At 37.2% G+C, this 20,000-nt stretch overlaps 2 protein-coding genes across 13 annotated transcripts in view; both read right to left on the bottom strand.

Moving 5' to 3' along the window:
* Positions 1–2,275, bottom strand: part of LOC125034496 (NPC intracellular cholesterol transporter 1 homolog 1b-like) — an 11,063-nt gene extending 8,788 nt beyond the window's left edge. Inside the window, exon 1 of the mRNA XM_047626313.1 lies at positions 2,153–2,275. The gene's annotated coding sequence lies outside the window, so the exon portion shown is untranslated. The remainder of the gene's footprint in view (positions 1–2,152) is intronic.
* Positions 2,276–6,922: 4,647 nt separating this feature from the next.
* Positions 6,923–20,000, bottom strand: part of LOC125034865 (maternal effect protein staufen-like) — a 21,098-nt gene continuing 8,020 nt past the window's right edge. For 11 of the 12 annotated variants that reach the window (XM_047626905.1, XM_047626907.1, XM_047626904.1 and 8 more), the window contains 12 exons: positions 19,740–19,879; positions 19,419–19,599; positions 18,690–18,880; positions 17,085–17,225; positions 15,955–16,101; positions 15,621–15,794; positions 15,133–15,313; positions 14,304–14,449; positions 13,570–13,758; positions 13,208–13,309; positions 12,808–12,906; positions 6,923–12,518 (listed from right to left, as the gene is read on the bottom strand). In XM_047626905.1, the coding sequence (XP_047482861.1) occupies positions 12,447–12,518; positions 12,808–12,906; positions 13,208–13,309; positions 13,570–13,758; positions 14,304–14,449; positions 15,133–15,313; positions 15,621–15,794; positions 15,955–16,101; positions 17,085–17,225; positions 18,690–18,880; positions 19,419–19,599; positions 19,740–19,879 (1,763 nt within the window). In that variant the 3' untranslated portion in view covers positions 6,923–12,446. The remainder of the gene's footprint in view (positions 12,519–12,807; positions 12,907–13,207; positions 13,310–13,569; positions 13,759–14,303; positions 14,450–15,132; positions 15,314–15,620; positions 15,795–15,954; positions 16,102–17,084; positions 17,226–18,689; positions 18,881–19,418; positions 19,600–19,739; positions 19,880–20,000) is intronic. The other variant, XM_047626913.1, reaches the window with a different exon arrangement.

Raw genomic sequence — 20,000 nt, 5'->3', positions numbered from 1 at the left:
AAAACATCACAATTCCCGTCTCCGACACACTAGATTTTAACTAGCCTTAAAAACTGGCACGCTTCTGTAGTGGATTCTCGACGAATAGCCCACATCCATATGAATATAGGAAACCCTAGTGTATGGCGTTCGTCGAATACGAAAAGGCACAGGCGAAGAAAGAAAAGATATTAAAAGTTGAGTAGTTAAACAGTTTACGCATTGCACTCGATATTGTTCTCCTAAGTAAACCAGCAAATGAGCTACATCTAATAAACGATTTTGATAGAAAAAGTCCAAAAAAGTCCACAGCAGATAAATGTACAAGATGAAGCATAGATAAACCAAGTGCATCTCATACATACAAACGCATCCAGTGAAGAGGAAATAGAACAACGAATTAGGCAGACACCAACATATCAAGAGGTTCCTTGCCATTAGGTTTCAGGAGAAAAGTCTTTAACCAATGCGTCCTCCCCGCCATGCCACGTGGGTCGGAAACATGGACAACAACCAAGAGAATGGAGAGGAAAATAGTAAGTGCCTAGAGAGGAATGGAAAGGTTGATGCTGGGAATTAGCCTAAGAGATAACATTAGGGCAACATGGATCAGGGAACACACCCAAGTGAAAGATATATCTAGAAGCATAAAAAGAAGAAATGGTACTGGGCGGTTTACATATGGCTGAAGCACGAATTACATATATATATATATATATATATATATATATATATATATATATACATATATATACATATATATACATATATATATATATATAAACATATATACATATATACATATATACATATATATACATATATATATATATATATATATTACCTGTCGAAGAGCAGTTAATATTAAATTAATTTAACAAAAATAATATACACTTCTTGCTGTTTGATAATGTCACAGTCTTGAATGACTAGAGAATCTAGTTCTTCTCTCTTAAGATTATGCAGTCATCAGTCGGGCATATATAAAATCCTTGAAAGTCTTTAGTAACTTTCTGATGTCTTTCTTTTATGAGTCCCCTTTGTTACGTTATCGTTTGAACTTAAATTTACAAATTAATATAAGCATATATGTAAATAAATGTGTGAGTACATATAAACTGTACCGCAACAACCTTCACGAATTGAAATAAGATAAAGAAATAATACATTATCAACCCAAAACGACTACATTGTCTTGATCCTCTCAAAATCCCACCTACTATACGTCTGCCATTAGTCCGTTCAATACGCCAGCGCCTCTTTAGCAACGGGTCAGTGTACAAGTCCCTGAGGGAAACGGACGTAAAGTACTTTATATAACTCGCACGACACCGTATTTTGAACAAACTAAGAAAATATAGTTAACGCAGGTTGGCCTTTGCTATTGACTGAAAATGATTTCGTCTGACCTTTAGGAAGCTCATCTAAAATTAAAGGTCACATCTCAACATTTCACCAAAAACAAATGTGTCTATGAATGTGTTTATATATGTATATATGAATATGTATGGATATGACTATATGTATATAATTTTAAAAAACGCGCGCGCGCGCATATATATATATATATATATATATATATATACTGTATGTGTGTGTGTGTGTGTGTGTGTGTGTGTGTGTGTGTGTGTGTGTGTGTGTGTGTGTGTGTGTGTGTGTGTGTGTGTGTGTGTGTATGTGTGCGTGTGTGTAATTCTCACTCAGTTTTACACCATCTGCAGTGTATGGAATACCTTTATCAAAATCATATCCTCATTGCCCAATTTACCGACAGTTACTCCTCACGTTTACCATATTCGGCGCCTTTCACTTCATCTATAGACCTACCGCTATGCTCTGCTAGTAATGAGACCGAGTACCGTAAGGTACATGCTCCCGCGCTGTTTGGTGATGTCACTGAACTCTTTCCACCTCCTATACTAGTAACATAAATAAATCAGTTAGTGACATCTTTCTACAAAATAGAGATAATCAAATACCTAATACGAACCTCAAACCACACTAATCATCCAAATACAACCCCTGCATGAGCGGGAAGATTAAGTACACAAATTCTTAAACGTTCGAGATCCACGAGAAACGTGTTCGGTAATGGGATTAAGGAGATTAGTTATAGCCACGGTGTCCCACCATTATATTTCTTCCACACTGAGTACATGGTGAGTGGTCTTACCTTGATCGATCTCCGGACAGAAGTGCGCGTGACAAACCCTGGAACTGTGTGTCTGGAATCGCGCGCTCTGGCAACGCTGCACGTGTATCCTTTCTGTCTTGAGGAATACCCAGGGCACTGACACTTGGAAAATTGTCCTATTAGCATATAAGTGTAAACATTATTTGTCATTCTTCTAATCATTCAGAACAAAATTCGAAACAATGGTCACTGAAAAGTACTGGCTGAAAAGGTGACGTTGTGTAATCAAACGCCATGAGGCTTACGTAAGGACGAGTCATGAAATTGGCTGACAATAAGATATCCCCTACCTCTTTATATTTTTAACTTCTTTTAATTTTCTTTACAAACTATTCGCTTGAATAGGTCATTAACAATACAATACTGAATAAAAGTTATAACAAACCAAGTTATTTGGAGGAAGGAGTGTAACCATATATATATATATATATATATATATATATATATATATATATATACACACATATATATATGAATGTATGTGTTAACACACACACACACACACACACACACACACACACACACACACACACACACACACACACACACACACACACACACACACACACACACACACACACACACACACACACACACACACATACACACACACACACACACACACACACATATATATACACACATGTGCCCATGTGCAAGGAAGATTGAATAACTGCAATATATTAAAATGATTTTTTTGACTGCAGTCTGATTCTGGAAGCAGAATGGGACGAAAGATGTTTAAGCTTTCTCGTGCTTAGATTCTGAAATTTCCTTTTCCTTTTCTTTGACAACTAAAAATAATGAAAAACAATATGTATGGAAGGACATCACTCGAGAAAATACAACTGCTCGTATGTTTTTACTAAAAGAAAAAAAAAAAAACTTTCTTCGAGGCATAAACAGGGGAAAGCAGACACACCACAACTTCTTGATATGGGTATATAATCATACAAATTTATTAATACGTGCAAGAAGAAAGCACATGCTCCTTACAGAAGCCGATGAGATGATTGAAATTATATTACCTAGACTGAGGGGTCAATTTGTAGTGCCTTATATACCCTGATTCAGTGTATTCTTCTTTCTTGGTTATAACAGCAGGGATTTTTTTCAGCTTGTAGGTAATTCTGTCCTCTCGCCCTCTTTGGTCATTTCCCCTCGTATTTGATAGCCCTCCTGGGTAGATTATAAGGGTAATGTCATCTGCATGATGTAATTTATTTGCATTCATGCCTCTACCGATATGCTGAAGAGAAATGGCAAAAAACGGATCCCTGCCTATGCGGTGTCCCAAGGCCTAAAGGAAAGGCTTGCTCAGATCTTGTGGCGTCTCTGCGCGGTCATTATTTTGTTCATGAGGAAGTTCATTTTATGTACTGCAGTTGTTCTAATGCTCAAATAATTTTACTTGCGATTCCATCTGAACAACAGATCCCAATGCTCCTGTGGTCTTGTTGGTCGGTGATATCTCCTTCCGAGGTCTAGTACTTCCTTAGGCCTTCATCCTCGAGTAATTCGCGTACCGTATACCAGTCGTCACTTGTGATTTTGTTGGTGTCGTTTATACGTCCATTCCCATATCTAAAAGAAAAAACATTAACAGCTGGGATGAGCACCGTAAAGGACATCATTTATTTACTTTTTTTTTTTTTATTTTATATTCACTCTGTGGCCCCGGTGGCTTCAATAACAATTAACCTGCGACAAGGGACAGGAGAAAAAAAAAAAACAATACGTGCAAGCGTATGATATAACGCTGCCACTCTTTGATTCTTATTACCAAAAGGAATCAAAATGAGAGTTAGATGGAAGTCATGAAAGCGCAAAAGTAAATAACAGATGTATATGCTGAATTATCCTTCAAAAGTCTGTTTCAATACTACACATTGATACACATAAACTTGATTGCTAATTCGTTAGACTGGAGGACTGCTGTGGGGTTTGGCCGCACAGCTACTCTACTGGAATTTAGACGATACGATCGAACTACAATAAAAATCTTTAAAGATACTTAGAACATCTGCTATGTCTTCATTTTCACGGGTTTCTTTCTCTCCTGTCTACTACTACACTTTCATTTCTTTAAACACTGTCGTTCCAAGGCTCTCAGGGTCACTTTCCACACGTGGACTTTTCTACTGAGGACCGGAAATCTTGCCTCAGATGCGCCAGGCCACGGTGTAAAGAATAATCCTTCTTTTAAGCCCCATTTATCTAAATATGTTTTTTCCCCTGTCATCCCACACATATTATCCCTTTTATCAGCTGACTTGCATTTATTTTCTTCTCTGTCACCATACATATCTAAACAAAATGTCTCATTGTAAATTATTCAAGAATGACATTTTAATGTGGGTGTATTTCAGACTAAGAATCTTTTCAATGAGATATAGATGAAATATAATTTTACCTTTCATTAGAAAGATGATATCTTTAATTTCGCGAATCCTAAAAAAAATTTGCAAGGATGTCCGTATGGTGAGGTAGGGATTAGCAAAGGAGAGAGGGGTTTAGGGGAAATTAGATCACAGTTTCTGGGAGAATATCAGGAGGGAGAGAATCCAGGGAAGGGGGTTGCTGTGACCGAGGGTTCCATCCACGGGGAAGCGGGGGAGATAATGGGGAAGGAGGAGGGGATAATGCAGTTGAAGCAGGGGGATGGGATATGTTGGGAGAGAGTGGGAGGAAGGGGTGTAGGGGGGAATGAGTTGGAAGAGAATGGATATCGGCAGTTACGCTGATTGTAGAAGGAATGGGAGTAGAAAGATTGGAGGATGGATGGATGTTCGAGAGTTTCTGCAGTGGAGTCGGTTGCAGAGGTCTGTGAAACAAAGTTGGGACAAATGTTTGAGGAATGGAGTGAGAGGTTGATGGAGAGGATGGGATAGAAGATAGGATGGAGCGTTTCATTTGTCTTGGGCGACGAGTTGGATAAGGAGGAAGAGGGGTAGGTACCGGGGAAGTAGTGATCGGAGTGCCTGGAATAATGGTAGAGATAAGGGTATCTAGATTTAGAATGGCAAAGGAATTTGACTGGGAGAGGGATGGGGTAGTAGTAAGATGAGGAAGAAATGCTGGGGGAGATGTAGAAACATCCTGGGAGGAAAGAGAAGGGATAGAGCTATTATTGGAGAGGGGAATGAGAGAAATCTCGTCGACGTGCTTCCTGTCTGGCTTCGCATAAAGTGAGGCCAAATTTTAATCTGAGACTTGCCACCTCAGATTCAAACTTGTAGGTACGACAGCCCCTATAAAATACATTATGGGAGCCACCACAATTGGCACACGTGCGTGATTGTGCAGAGTAGTTTGATAGATTATGACCAGGGTGGGCACAGCAAGGACATCAGGCTGTGCTTGGTAGGATGGCAAAGACGCGAACAATTCTGACATTGACCGGGGGGGGGGGGGGGGGATGATATGGCCGGGCAGGGAAGGACTCATCGTCAATGTAAACATTAAAAGAAAGATCATGTCTACGGAAAGTCATTTTGGTAATATTGGTGGGGGTTCTACGGCGGCCACTAGGGAGGATGGTGTAGCATTGTATTTGATACTGCATCACAGGCCATGAGAAAGGCGTGTGTCTTCTCCACAATCTGACCAATCCTTGCCGTAGACAAGGCAGTTTGTTGGGGACAGTTCCGGTGCAAGTATAGAGGGAGGGGTGAGGCAGGGCAGGAATGGGTTTGCCAGTGAAGTCAGTTAAGGTTGCTATAGTCTAGGATCCCGATGTTACTGTGACAAGACGAGAACGATCGGGGGCGACTGCTGAAGGAAACTTCGCCTACTTGTTTTTGGAGGCATTGCTGGAAGAGGAGTGCTTTGTCAGAGTAAGGGGGCTATCATCCCATTTAGCTGGCTAAACAGACTATTCAAGATATTTGTAGAAGAGGGGGTGTAGAAGGACCGGGACTTATCGAAGAGGGAGTAGTGTTGAGACAGATAGTACTGTAGTGGTGGACAATAAGGTTGCAGAGTAGTAATAAGGGAGGATGATGAAGTAGTGGACGTTGGGAGAGGAGGAATGTATCCTGGAGATTGTGTATTGACCTGGATAGATTATTTGGACTGGGCTGATGTGTTAGTAGGTATTGAGGAGGGGTTAGTAATAGTAGTGTTCAGAGTCATGGTCAAAGGAGAGCCTGGGATTGGGGAACCGGAATTGAAATGAGTGGAGCTATTTGATAAAGGGCGTAAACCTTAATGCCCTTATTCATGGTATGAAGTCTTTATTACAGGCTATGGTAAGCTTAGGTTATGTTGGAGAAAGAAATAGTCCACCCCTCAGTCCCCTTATTGGTACGGGCTAAACAACTAAACAGGAAAATACCGTGCCTATGGCTCCCACAGGCCATTCATGATGGGCACAAAGTCATCCTTTCAACACAGCAACCACACCTTTGGAAATGGATAGTTGAAGGGGTTTGAGAAGAGAAGGAAACAAAAAGGGGAAGGGGAAAAGACCATGCAAAATTAGTGGAGTCAAGGGCTGAGGCCCTAGCCAGGCGTGATCCCCAGCATTGGTCCCAGTGAGATTGGGGAGGTAACTCTGATCAAATCATCTCTCTTTATAGATACAATGCTAAATCTCTTTATCATAGAAATTTCATGTTATGTTCTGCTACATATTTGTGCCATTGCCAACTACTATCTCCACAACATTATCAAACTCATGAGTCTTTAATTCCTTTTTCATTGAATGTGTCAGGCGATGCTCTTGCTACAGAGCAAAAGAAAACCAGCTTCAGATCAACCTTTTATTGTAGAGTTTGACCATAACAGAGCCGAGACTTGGGAGGTGACTCATCCCATATAAATAATATCACAATCCACTTAAAATATTGTAAGTTTGGGATTCTACTGTATATATGCTCTCATAACAAAAATAAGAAATATTTTTAACGAATGACAATTAAGTGACAGTGACATTAACAACCTGAACTTATCATAAATATCAGATGAAAACTTCACATACACTTTAGCCTGAAAAAATTAATGTAAATGAGATGCCAATTTCCTCAATTGTATATACAATCAGCTATACCATGCTACATGCACGCTATAGCATTAAACCAAAAAATCCAAATAAAGTTAAATCCTCTACTTCATCTCCCTCATAATTACAATCCTTCCATTTACAAAAATAAAACTAAAAGAGCATATGATGAACTTGATTTACATGGTAGGGTACTCATCAGATAGGGCGGCGTCCACACCTTAGTGAAGGCGGCTCTGTCAAGGTCATCCCGGATAATGAGATACTGGGGTGGTGGTGGTAGGGGTGACGGTGTCCCTGATATTTACGAGTCACCTTGCCAAACACGCTGCAAGGTGACTTGATGTGGACCACCTGGAGACTGTCAAGTCAAATTGCAGTCTTTTAAGGTAACATAAAAAGTTTTTTTGACAGAAAAATTGTGAATACATCTATTACCACAGCACAAAATGACCCTACTGGAAAAGGGTTAAGAGTATTTGAATTTCTTCCAGTTCTTACTCCTTATGAACACTAAACACGTTTGATTGTAACCATCATTAAGGAAAAAATATATTTCTAACATGTTATGAAAGGGCTATGTATATATTACATACCTACATTTCCAATCCATATAAACAGAAGAGGTATCATATTAAATTTGTTGAACATCAAATGTATAACACATAAATTAATCATGCAACCTTATCCACCTTCGACCACTTTGACTCATTACACTGAACACTCTGGTGTATATACTGCAGGTCTAATTTGTGTGTATATTCAATTAAGTACTGAAATTATTATGCGCATGTCCTACATTATTACTCAACGTCCAAAGTGAGTCTCAATATTGCAGCTAATAAAATAAACAAAAGTATATAGGCTCATGGTAATATCTAACTTTAACAAATGCTGATGGTATAATCGCTAGAAGATGAAAACAATTACAAAGTAAATATCTACAAAGTATACATTAATTCGTGATCATTTCCACTAAATCTTCTTAAATAGACAAAGACAGTGGGGACTTGCAAAGTACAACATACATCTTTGTAAGGAGGGACTATATTAGTTATTAGGTAGATCTAATGGTTTCCTTCAAGGTAGTAATACCTTAATGACATCTTCACAAACAGAAAACAGACGCACTGGATTTACCACCATAACGAATATAGATCATTGCTGTATCTCTGCATCAACACTCAAGAAATGATTTTACAAACTTTTCTCGTTAATGTATGAAAATAATGTAGGAGCAGCATTCCTTTTACAAAACTAGAGAGAATTCTCAAATATTTTCAAACAAAATATTGAGAGCACAAAACATGAATTATACATATTGTACCTTGAAAAAGGATGAGGAATATTCATATACAGTTAATAATAATAATAATAATAATAATAATGATAGTTATAACAATAATACTACTACAGTAAAAAAGTGACAATTCTCAGTTACTGTGTACCCAAGACCAGGAACATGCCACCACCATCACACCCCAAGAATCCTCAAATATTCTAAATGAATAGACATGAAGACAACAGCGAAGTCAAAAAATACTGAAGCATCTAAACACTTTAAGTCTAAATTGCAAGCAAAAAAATTAAATGTTCTTTCAATAAGACATTGCAATACAGGTCACCAAAAAGCAATATTTTAATCAAGCACATTCACTAAATATACTTATCTTTACTTAGAAGGAAAAAATTACAAAGCTAAAGTTGAACCATTAACCACATGAGGGAAATAAGAAAGTGAAACATCATTAAAAAAGGTCACACATTTGCAATGAGGCTACAACAGTCATAACAGCCCTGTGTGACTTTCAAAGGGCTGCCATAACCGTTGTAGTTACATCATAAATATTGGGAACCTCATTGTTCTGTGACCTGACCTGTCATTACCAGCTTTAAACCACATTCTAATAAGGTTCCATTTCCATTGACACTGGAGGACAGAGAACCTTATGTAACTCATGGCAATACACAGAACAGTAGGTCATGTCACATTTCTCAGCTAGAGTTAGCTGAAATCCTGATGGTGTGGTTAAGTAAAAATCCCTTCGCTCTTTGATAAATCACAAGAGAACATATGTTATCTACTTTACAAAAATTATCACAAAATAAGTATCAGATATTCAATAGTGATTAAAAGAGATTTCATTAATGGGCTTAGGGTACAAAAAGATCTACATGTTTTTGTTTCAAAGATTAATAAGGCATCAGAAAGGATAATACTATTATATCACGTACATGAAGAAATTGGCACAAAAATACCTGGTTAAACTGAATTACATAGAATAAAACAAACAAACATGTACTATTAAAGCTTGCTTGTTACTTAGATCTTGAATCCTGCATAGGCCTTGAAACTTCTAATTGGCTAAGTCATACTGTTTAGCTAATTAACATAAGCAAGGTTTATGCAGAAGTCCAGAGTGCTAAAGACAAACACGCATTTAATTTTATCCCATCTTATTGCCACTTATTCAGCCAGAGAGTGGGGTTAGATCTCAATCCATCTAACCTACAGCTGTAAGCATTTTACCATTCACTTGACCACACCACCAGAAAGTTACTCGAGCCATAGCTCATAGTCCACTCAGGCAGTATTTTCCGTTGTCTTCATATGTGTTCATAATTGTAATCAGTCGCACTCACGGCATCATCACAGCATGAGAGTGTTAACCGCCACTGTTGTCAACCCCTCTGTCATCACAAGCAAAAATTTATATCCTGTTTGGATTTACAAATTCAAGCTCGAGACAACTATTGGGTTTGGGTTATATAACACATCCTACAGTTGATAAACACATACTAAAGGGGTTTGGCGAATAACACTATCCTGCCCCAAATCCTTATATCTGGTTCTGTTGGGGGTTAGAGAGCTTAGAGTGGTATTGCTCAAGAAATGAGGTAATGGATTATTAAAACATCACTTTAACTGCAGTAAAGAAAACACTTGAGCAATTCGTTTCTTAAGACAATCTGCTGAAGCAGCAAGTTTCTGCTTAGATAAAAGTGTCTGTTTTAAAATCCAGCCTATGGTGTAGCTACCACATATGCAGAGAGGCATTTACAAATATAATAACCCCATAAGAGCAGGTCAGTATTGTTATTAATGGGGGCATAACAATTACATCTATACCATTGTGGCCACTTTGTGAGCTCATTCACTGCCTATCTTCACTGACATTACATGGCTCCACAGCATATTTGTACCATCAAAGGACTTGATCATCTCGGCAAACCCTGATCATCTTCTACAGTTATATAGCTCGCATCATTCGGTTAAAGCAGCTAGAGGCCATGAAGAACAAGTTATGAAGCACTCTTACCTTAAAGGGACATAGCTAACAGAACAGTACCGGTAAGTCATTAATCAAAGGTTCTCGCTGCCAAAACACTTCTATTAAACGTTTTCTTCTTACAGTTATTGCAGTTCTCATTGACAGGACCAAATAGAAGAGCTATAAATAGAAATCTTTCAGCCAAAAAAAACAAACAATTGACTATGCTTCACAACAAATGATATAGTAGTAATGACAAAAGCAACTGCAAGTATTTGTAAAGCTGATAAGCATCTAAACCTCTATGAGTTTAGATATTATGGGAACTTCAGGGCTGGGATGAAAAAGTTTTAAATATTCTATGGTTGGTATGTCAGCTTAAATGAAAGAAAGAAAGAAAAAAAAAAAAAATCCTGCCCTATAAGGATCTGTTCACACTAATTTTTCTGGTTTATGTCTGATGTTAATGTCTGTACTTAATCTGGGAAAATTCCTTGCTATGACTAGAAGCAGAAGTGATACTTGTTTAAGGGTGACTTAATCAAAACAAAACTGATACATTCAAAGATGAACAAGGGGTTGGATGTGCACCAATTATGAAGTCTGAAGCCTGAACTTAAAACTAACATATCAAGTGCTGCTCTAATCAACCTAACATAATATATCTACATAACTAAGAATCACTTTTTCTTAATTTAGTCAAGCAAGGAAAACTTAACCATGAAGATTCCTGACAGCATAAACATCATGGACTGGGAAAAAGCTTGATTTAAAGTAAAATTATAGTTACTTTCTTCACTGTTACATTTCTTGTTGTTTCGTTTTAATGCCACTAGTACAAATCAAAATGGTAAAAGCAGAGAACCAAAGTCACGGGCAAATACAAATAGAGGTCACAAGCTTAAGGAATGACTGAGTTTGTCTCAAATGTTACAACATGACATGAATGTTACCACAATGACATGCAGTACTCATTGCACTGTGACTAAATATACAATATCTCTCTATGGGAGGCAGCTCTTGTACACAACCATCCTAAGATTACATGAGTGTAGGAGGGAGGGCAGGAGAGGGTGGATAAGTCTCCTCCCTCCCTCCCACACTCCACCCCAACAGTGGCACCAGATAACCAGCATCGCACACTAAGTCTGCAGGAGGCTTCATACATTTCTTGTAGGTAATCAATTTGTTAAGTAGGGAAATTGAGCCTTAGCACAGATAAAAGCTAAAGCTCAGTATCCCCTAATATCACTGTTTGCCATACAGTTTCACTTAATATTGGGACATGGTAATCTCTCTTTTTCTTCCGTATAAAGAATTCTAATCTCTTAGGATATGCTTAATGAAATAGGTAAGATTATAAAAAGATAAAATACGGAGGAGGAAGACAGAATATACGGCGAGATCGGCAGTTGTGAGATTAAAAGTGCTCGCATATAATATCTCGCAACATAAAATATTAGATAAGAAGCCCTAGAGAAGGCTTTACAAAGGCTCAGAAGTACAGATCAAGCCGTGTATATATACATATATATATATAAAAGCAAATATATATATATATATATAAAATCGATAATGTGCATCAATATTCTGATAGTCATATCACTGTGATGTATAAGGGTTACATGAAAGTGCAGAGGAAGATTACATCAACCAGCATGACAGTAAGGCTGAAATCCTAGTACCCATTGCAGGACTTCTAGCTTTATAGCAAATTTGTTGCTGCTTTTACACAGCTGTTATGTGACATAGCATGTGCACATATGAGGAGGTCTTAAGAATTCTTGAAAACTGTGACTCCCTTGTTCCTCAATGTCTAATGGCATTTGTTTCAAGAATAGTTATTACAATCTTCACATGTGGACATTAATCAATTTGGTGCATCTACCCAAGTACAGAGGAAAATGAGCCCAATTGACAAATAATGCCAACATCAGCTGAATCTTCAGCAGCACAAGTAGGGTTGATATTATCCTCCTGCTGATCACTTGTTGGATTTTTATTCTTGCTTGGCTGCTGTGACTGTGTCCAGGCCCATCTTCGCTAGTGCTCGCAGAGCTGTCAAGCAAGCCTGTAAGGAGAACCAGTCTTGACAGCAATTCACAAAAGATTTCAAGGTCATCATAAGACACATGAGTACCATTGCTAATGTTAGAAATATAAAATTACAAAGTGATGCACATAGAATTCCATTCACTTACCTCCTTGTATTATTTACAGAGACAACCATTCATAAATTAAATTCTTTCTCTTAGTCTTTTTACTGTTTACTGCATCCCTCCTCATTATACATTCAAAAACTCATCCTATACCATATGAGTCACCATTCATAATAAAATGATATCGAATTTAAGACTCACCTGATCATGTGAATCATCAATAGTAGGGCCTGCACCATGAGATACATGAGGGGGGCTGGTGCTAAGTGAGACCAGACTCAGATATTCACTCTTGTTGCCCTGAAATCAATAAGGGTGTTTGCATATGGAGATCTCACATTTCCTGACTTCAATAGTAAAATAAAATGGGTAGGTACCACTCAGTACCAGTTTCATCTTTAGTAAGAGTGTTCTAAACTTTTAAAAAGAATTCTGTCAACAATTCTGAACATGGAAATGAAATACTTTGGGTGAAGAATAAAGCCACCTCCATTACAATCAAAGATATATATATGACAGGGTTAAATATATTTCTAAGAGTCAATGAGGTATTGGGTATCTTTTACCTAATACTTCTGAATAAAGGTTTTTCATATATTACCTTTGGAAAATCAGTAAACTGCACTTGCAAGCCTAAAATCTGCGCCAAATACATCAGCTGATCCTTTGGCCGAACAGCTTGGGTTGACGGCACAGTCTGATTCTGAATAAACATTTGAGACTGCATCAATCAGATGTTTTATTAACATGTATAAACCTCTTATCTGGTAAGTAATATGTATATCAAAGTACATGATAAATCAAAAGTGTGATAATGCTATATCATATTAATTCTTTACATATGAAAGAACAAAAATAACAGATGCAGTAGATAATTTTCAAAATCTAATATTTATGCATAGGTAAAAAAACAAAAATCTATACCACTTTTCTTCCAAATCATACAAGTTTTAGTCTTAATACCTGATTAACCATGGACTGCTGTTGCTGCTGTTGTTGCTGCTGCTGTGGTGGTGCCTGTGGTTGAGGGACCTGCTGTTGTGGAGGAGGCTGTGGTTGTTGCTGCTGCTGAGAAGTTGCCATTGGCTGTTGCTGTTGCTGCTGTGGTGGTGGCTGCATAGGTGCCTGCTGTTGGCTTGAGGGAGGGGGTCCCTGTCATAGTGGAAAGTATTTCTATTTAATATTTCTCATGATAATTGAATATCTTTTGAGTCACTAAATCCAATAGCTTGTACAAAATCCATTATAAGATCATTAGCCTGTTGATAGATGGAGTGTATTAAACATGCCCTGTCCACTGTGGTATTGTTTCACTCATTTTGTTTATGGTTTAATGGCTCTAGAAGTATTTAGTCACCAAGAAGTCAAATAGTAGGCCTCCTTGACCTTCCTACTATCCTATTTCCTGAATTTTCAGGAATGGAAGTCTTCATTTTTATTACTATTATTTCTATTATTATTATAATTGGTATAAAATTGATAACAATAATAAAAACATTATCCTGGAAAATTCCAGGAATGGAGGTTAACAGGCAAGATCAATGAGTTGACTCCTTGGTAACTAAGTCCTCATAAAAACCACATATGTGTAAACTAAGTGGATAGTGCATCACCATTGGGTTAAGGTACAGCCAAAACATGATTTTTAGTTCTTTTCATTCAGAGACAGAACTCGAGAAAACAATAAACGAACTAACCTGTGGTGGTCCCTGTGGGCCAGTTGGTGGGTTCTGCTTTACCATTGCTTCTGCTGTTGGAGAGTTTCCTGATTTCAAAAGTTCCTTTGCTATTGTTGCTGTTGCTTGCATACTTACCATGGCACCAACACTGACCATACTCATAGCTAAAAAAAACAGGAATATATTAATTAGTGTTTATTTCCTTGTACACTGCCGGTCTTATGTGCTCCTTATAATAAAAATAGGACAAAAAGAGAAAAAAAATAGCTTGTGATACACATAAGTAAAAAAATGCTAAATTTCTAGGGCACAGATATTTCATTCACACTAATATCTGACTGGCAATTTGGATTATTGTCTGATTTTTTATTTTTATTACTGACAATTTTTTGATCTTGAACAATAGTTTCCTGCTTTTTTTTCATAAAACTTATATTTCCCAATTTTCCACTTCAAGTGGAAATGGGGAAAATCAGCTAAAACACAACTATACTTGGTAATATCCTTTGATAGTAATATAATCATTAAAAAATAGCAAGACTTGTGCCAGGAGGGCATTACTACTGGTGATTGTAACATTGAGGTGGATCTATTTCTATGCCTAAAGAGAAAGTAGTATCAACTTTAATTTATTTTCTATTGATAAATAATTTATCAAATTCATATTTCCCCTAAGGAAATTTAGTTCCTGGAACCCTGAAACTTACACCTAAGGACAAATTTACCTTGGTAAATTTGTAATGGTGGTCTATAATTTTTACCTGGGTTGATTTTCACAACAGCATACAGGATCTATCCACCCATGGTGATGTACACCATCCTCGAACAGATGATACGAAAGGCTCACCTTGTGTCTGAACCTGCTGGAATCCATGAAGAGCTGAACCATCTGGCATCATGATGAGTCCTGGGACTAGCTGACGTCCTCCACCAACTGCAGGGCCTCCCATGTGGTTGACATTGTTCACACCACCAACAACAGCGGAATCTGATCCTCTGGTCTCTCCTCCATCTTCAAGGAATGTCACCTGCAAAAGAAAATGAAAGGAATAAATGTACAATATGTACAAATGGAAATAATATTAACACAAGTCAATCACAAACTAGAATCTTTCAGAAACCCCTTTCCAAAGTAAATGCATCTGCTTCTTTCTCTACAGCATTTAACAATCATACTGATATTTCCAGCTTTTTATGAAATACAAGAATCTTCTCATCATTACAGCATGTCTCAATTCTCATAAAAAACAAACTTCCCTTTGTAATAAAAGAGTAAATACAAATATTTTTATCAAATCTTTTTCACCACTTCAACCACCATCATCGGCCACTCACCTTCCTAGTTTTGTCAGGGTCAGAGTGAGCACCGTCAGTCTTGATAGCAGGTTTGCCAGGCTGGGGCTGTGGCCGGGAGTAACCAAGGAGTTGTAACATGTTCTCTGCAGCAGCCCTTTTGGCTAGCTTCTTATTTGGACCACTACCTTGAGCACTTTGGTTGCCAACTGTCACCTGTAATGAGGGATAGAAGATATGATATCAGTTTAATAATTACAACATTTATATTTCAGTAAAAAAAAAAAAAAAAAGTCATTATCAATACTGGCTTTTGAATTAACTTATCTGCAGCAGTTATGACTAAAGATTTTACACACTGAAATCAAAGCATTACCTGCATGATGAATTCTCTGCGTCGAGGCACTCCTCGTTCAGCAAGCATGGTATACACTGGCTCTTTCTCTTTCTTAGCCTGCTGGATCTGGATCAGTCTTGATATTGGATTGATACCCTGCCCATACTCTGGAGCTGCCTTTTGTTCCTGTGGCAGCAAGGGGAAAAGGTATTAATACCAATTGCCATTGTTTATCTGATTGTTCATTGTAAAATATTTGCCTTTCTGTACAGATGGGTGACTTATTCCAATCCACTATTCATCTGTAGTACCTTGCTGATCTTCACTGTGCTTTCCAAATATTGGAAAAATAACTGAAATCTCAATTTACATTTGCTTTCTGACACAGTTGGCTAAGTGGCTATTTGCATGAAATGTGAGAGAAAATTAGAAGACCACTAGGTTAATGTTTTTAGGAGACAATAAAAATTCCGATTTTTATTTCCACAAAATATTGATATAATGCACAAAGGAAATATGCTGAGAACACATGCAACATGAACATCAAACACACTGAAGATACTTCATTGCAAGTGAAAGCAGTGTCCACCATGGAAAGTTATAATTTTGTTAGTAATTGCAAAGGACAGAATTACACTTAAGTCCCATAATGATACTACGGTAAACCTATTGCTTTTAATTAGGCACGGCCAAGCAAACACATCGCATTAGGTAAAAAAACAGCTATTGTGCTACATAAAAGACTACTTCTTGAAGGTCACAGAAGCACATAATATTACTACAGTTCAATTTTCTCTTTTTCCATTTTTGCAAAGCTATTAGGTTCATAACAGGTTCAGTAAGGACACACAAAGAAAAACAAGTCGAGTGCCTGCATACATGATGATAGTAAATAAGCTTGGTATGGAATGAGTAAAAGATTCAACTGTGCATTCGTGTCAAAGAGTAAAAAGTGTGACACCTCATGCAAAAAACTGTAGTCATCCAAAAATTAATGCATGTACATAAAAACAGTATCAACGTAACAGCCACGTCGGAAAAAGGACGGTGAAGCCTAATGCACGAAAAAAATAGCCATGACTTCCCAAAATTGAAAAAACCACACTGCCTGGGAATGCAGCCAAGAAAAAAATCAAACATGGCAATAAAAGCATCAATGGTATACTTGCCTCTTGACCCACCTTGATGAGGTTTCGACTTTTCTTCTTCGTGGTGGGTTTACGCTTAACTCGTATGAGTGAGGTTGGTGGTAAGGCAGGCAATTTGCGTAGTTCTTCTAGCATAAGTTCTGCTGCTCGTTTTTTGCTGACCTGGTTGTACCACAGAGTTAATTTGGTAAAAGGTTCCGTAAGGAAAATTGGCATTTCAGTAATCTCTTTCTCAAAAAAAAAAATTAATAATAATAATAATAATAACAATAATAATAATAAATAAATAAAACTATAATAATATATATTTTTTAAATCATTCATTGATAAATGAAATAAATAGAGTATGTTGTCTCTACACTGCTATGATATGATAAAGAAAAATTACTTATATACTACATGTCAAAGTTACCTAATAACTACAGCTTTGGTTATGTGTATATACTAATATCTCTAATTACAAAATACCATCTCCCTGATTGTGAATCACAGTAGATGTTAGTGTCAGTGAAATATATAAACATTAATAATAACAACAACTTCAGCTTGTCAGTACCAAGTCTAAATTAGTATCAATATCTAAATTCTATATCAAAAAGCACTTTGAATTGAGCTACTGCACTACAGAAAGGTCTACTTCTCACAGGTCACTACTGTATTGATTATGTGTATATTCTAAATCCCTAATTAACACTGCTATGTAGAAAATACAATTTCACTGGTTTGGAATAACAGTAGGTGTTAGGAATAATTAATTCAGTTTGTAAATACCAAGTTAAATTCGCTTCAATGTCTAAACTCAAAAAGTATTTCAAGTTCAGCTATTGCTACAGAAAGATCTACTATTCGCAGGTCACAGAAGCATATTAATATTGAAACAGTTGATTTTTTTACTATTTATAAGTTTTGCAAAGCTATAAGATTTGTAGCAGGTCCAGAAAAGATGTGCAAAAGAATATCTTTGAAATTATATTGCTGCTACACTACTATGATAAAATAAAAAGAAATAAATCATATACTAAATTTTGAATTGATCTAATTACTACTGCTTTAGTTTTATGTATGTTTCAAATTAATTAACAATGAAAGATAGAAAATGCATGAATGGGAGTCACACTAGATGTTAGTATCAGTGAATTATATAATAAAATAATTAATTAGAATAATTATTTCAGTTTGCAAATACCAAATAGTTTCAATATCTAAACACTATATCAAACAAACCTTTGAATACATTAACCCAATGACAATGGGAGCCTCAGCACCATACCAAACAAAGTGTCAGGGTGCAGTGGAGACAGCCGCTCAAGGGAAAAATCACATGCACAAAAAACAGAAAATTACCCTACTCTCTCTGCTCTTGGCTTCGACATAAACAATTTTTTTAGGTAATGAGGCTAGAATGAGGCTTTAAACCTAATACTGAGAGGCTTTTTCTCCTCAACAACTGAAGCCAGGGCCAAACAAGTGCACAACTGTTTAGCTGCACAATTTAGAGTGCATGTGACATGAAGACCTCCTCCCTATGGTGGATTGGTCTCCCATGATGTGACAGAATGCCATCCAGCATCTCCCAGCGTGATTGGGTTAACCAATATGAAAAGCCATCTTAAATCGGCTAAATACCTTCTTGCCAGTGCCTTCTCCTTCTGTTCTATATTCTCCCACAATGCAAACTGTGACAAAAGTTCGCATGTGTGGAGGACCCGATTCCCGTATTACTTCAAACGCAACAGTCAAATTGCGCTTCAGTGCAATTTCATGAACAAGGGAGATAGGAGATTTCAAATCTGCATTTGGGTCCAAATCTGACAAATCTGTCAAAAGATAAAAATGAAATGTGTCATATAGACAAAAATACTAAATATACAGCTACATACCACATGTACTAATATAACCCATCCAAGAGATATGTACCTATATCCGACACACATTCATGCATGTAAATAAACACTCGTGAATAAACGCGCACACACAAAAATAAAAGACAAGCAAACAAAAACACAAGCACACACACCCATAACCACCCACACACACAATGCCCCCCCCACACACACACACCCATCCATCCACCACCCCCCCCCACATATATGCATTCAAATACTTGTGCAAGAAGAAGAAGAAGAAGAAGAAGAAGAAGAAGAAGAAGAAGAAGAAGAAGAAGAAGAAGAAGAAGAAGAAGAAGAAGAAGAAGAAGAAGAAGAAGAAGAAGAAGAAGAAGAAGAAAAGAAGAAGAAGAAGAAGAAGAAGAAGAAGCACACTCACAACTCTCATAGTTTCAAAAATCTATTCTAACTCTGGTAGCCTGGAAATCGGTCTCATCAAGTTAAACTACATAATTTTTTTTTTCCTTACCTCCTTGTGTACACGTAGTAGCATTCTCAGGCATGGGAAGTTGCTTCATTAATTTTAAAGCTTTGGAGGCTGCATTGTGCTTTGCCTGTTGAGCTGTGGTTCCTTCACCTATGAATTCCCGAGTGCCAACTCTTAACGTTACAAAGAATATAGGGTAAAGTGGCGGTCGTCCATAATATTTCTGAAAATGGAATATTACCATACTTTTAAAAAGAATTCTGATTACTTGTTTTCACTTCATTACCCAAGCTAATATCCCATCAAAGGCATGCATAACAACATCAACATAGAGTTCATCATTTCGTCCATCCAATCACTAACCTGATTATACATTGCTCTTATGTTTGGTGGCATGTTGAAGTATGGATTGGGGGGACGGGGGGTCTCCATGAAGGTATAAACAGCAGCTTCTCCTCGCTTCATTGCAAGGGCATTTAATTCTACGGTCGGTGTGAGTTTGGCTGAAATCACACAAACTATCAGAATTACAAGGCTAATATAAAACTAGAAATAAAACGAAGTTAATTCACATGCAGGTTTCTTCAAGTCTAAATACCTATCTTTCAAAGCAAAAATCATATG

The sequence above is a fragment of the Penaeus chinensis genome, chromosome 18, assembly GCF_019202785.1.
Source record: "Penaeus chinensis breed Huanghai No. 1 chromosome 18, ASM1920278v2, whole genome shotgun sequence".
NCBI classification, from domain to species: Eukaryota; Metazoa; Arthropoda; class Malacostraca; order Decapoda; family Penaeidae; genus Penaeus; species Penaeus chinensis.
This window is presented reverse-complemented; position numbering and strand designations above follow the sequence as displayed.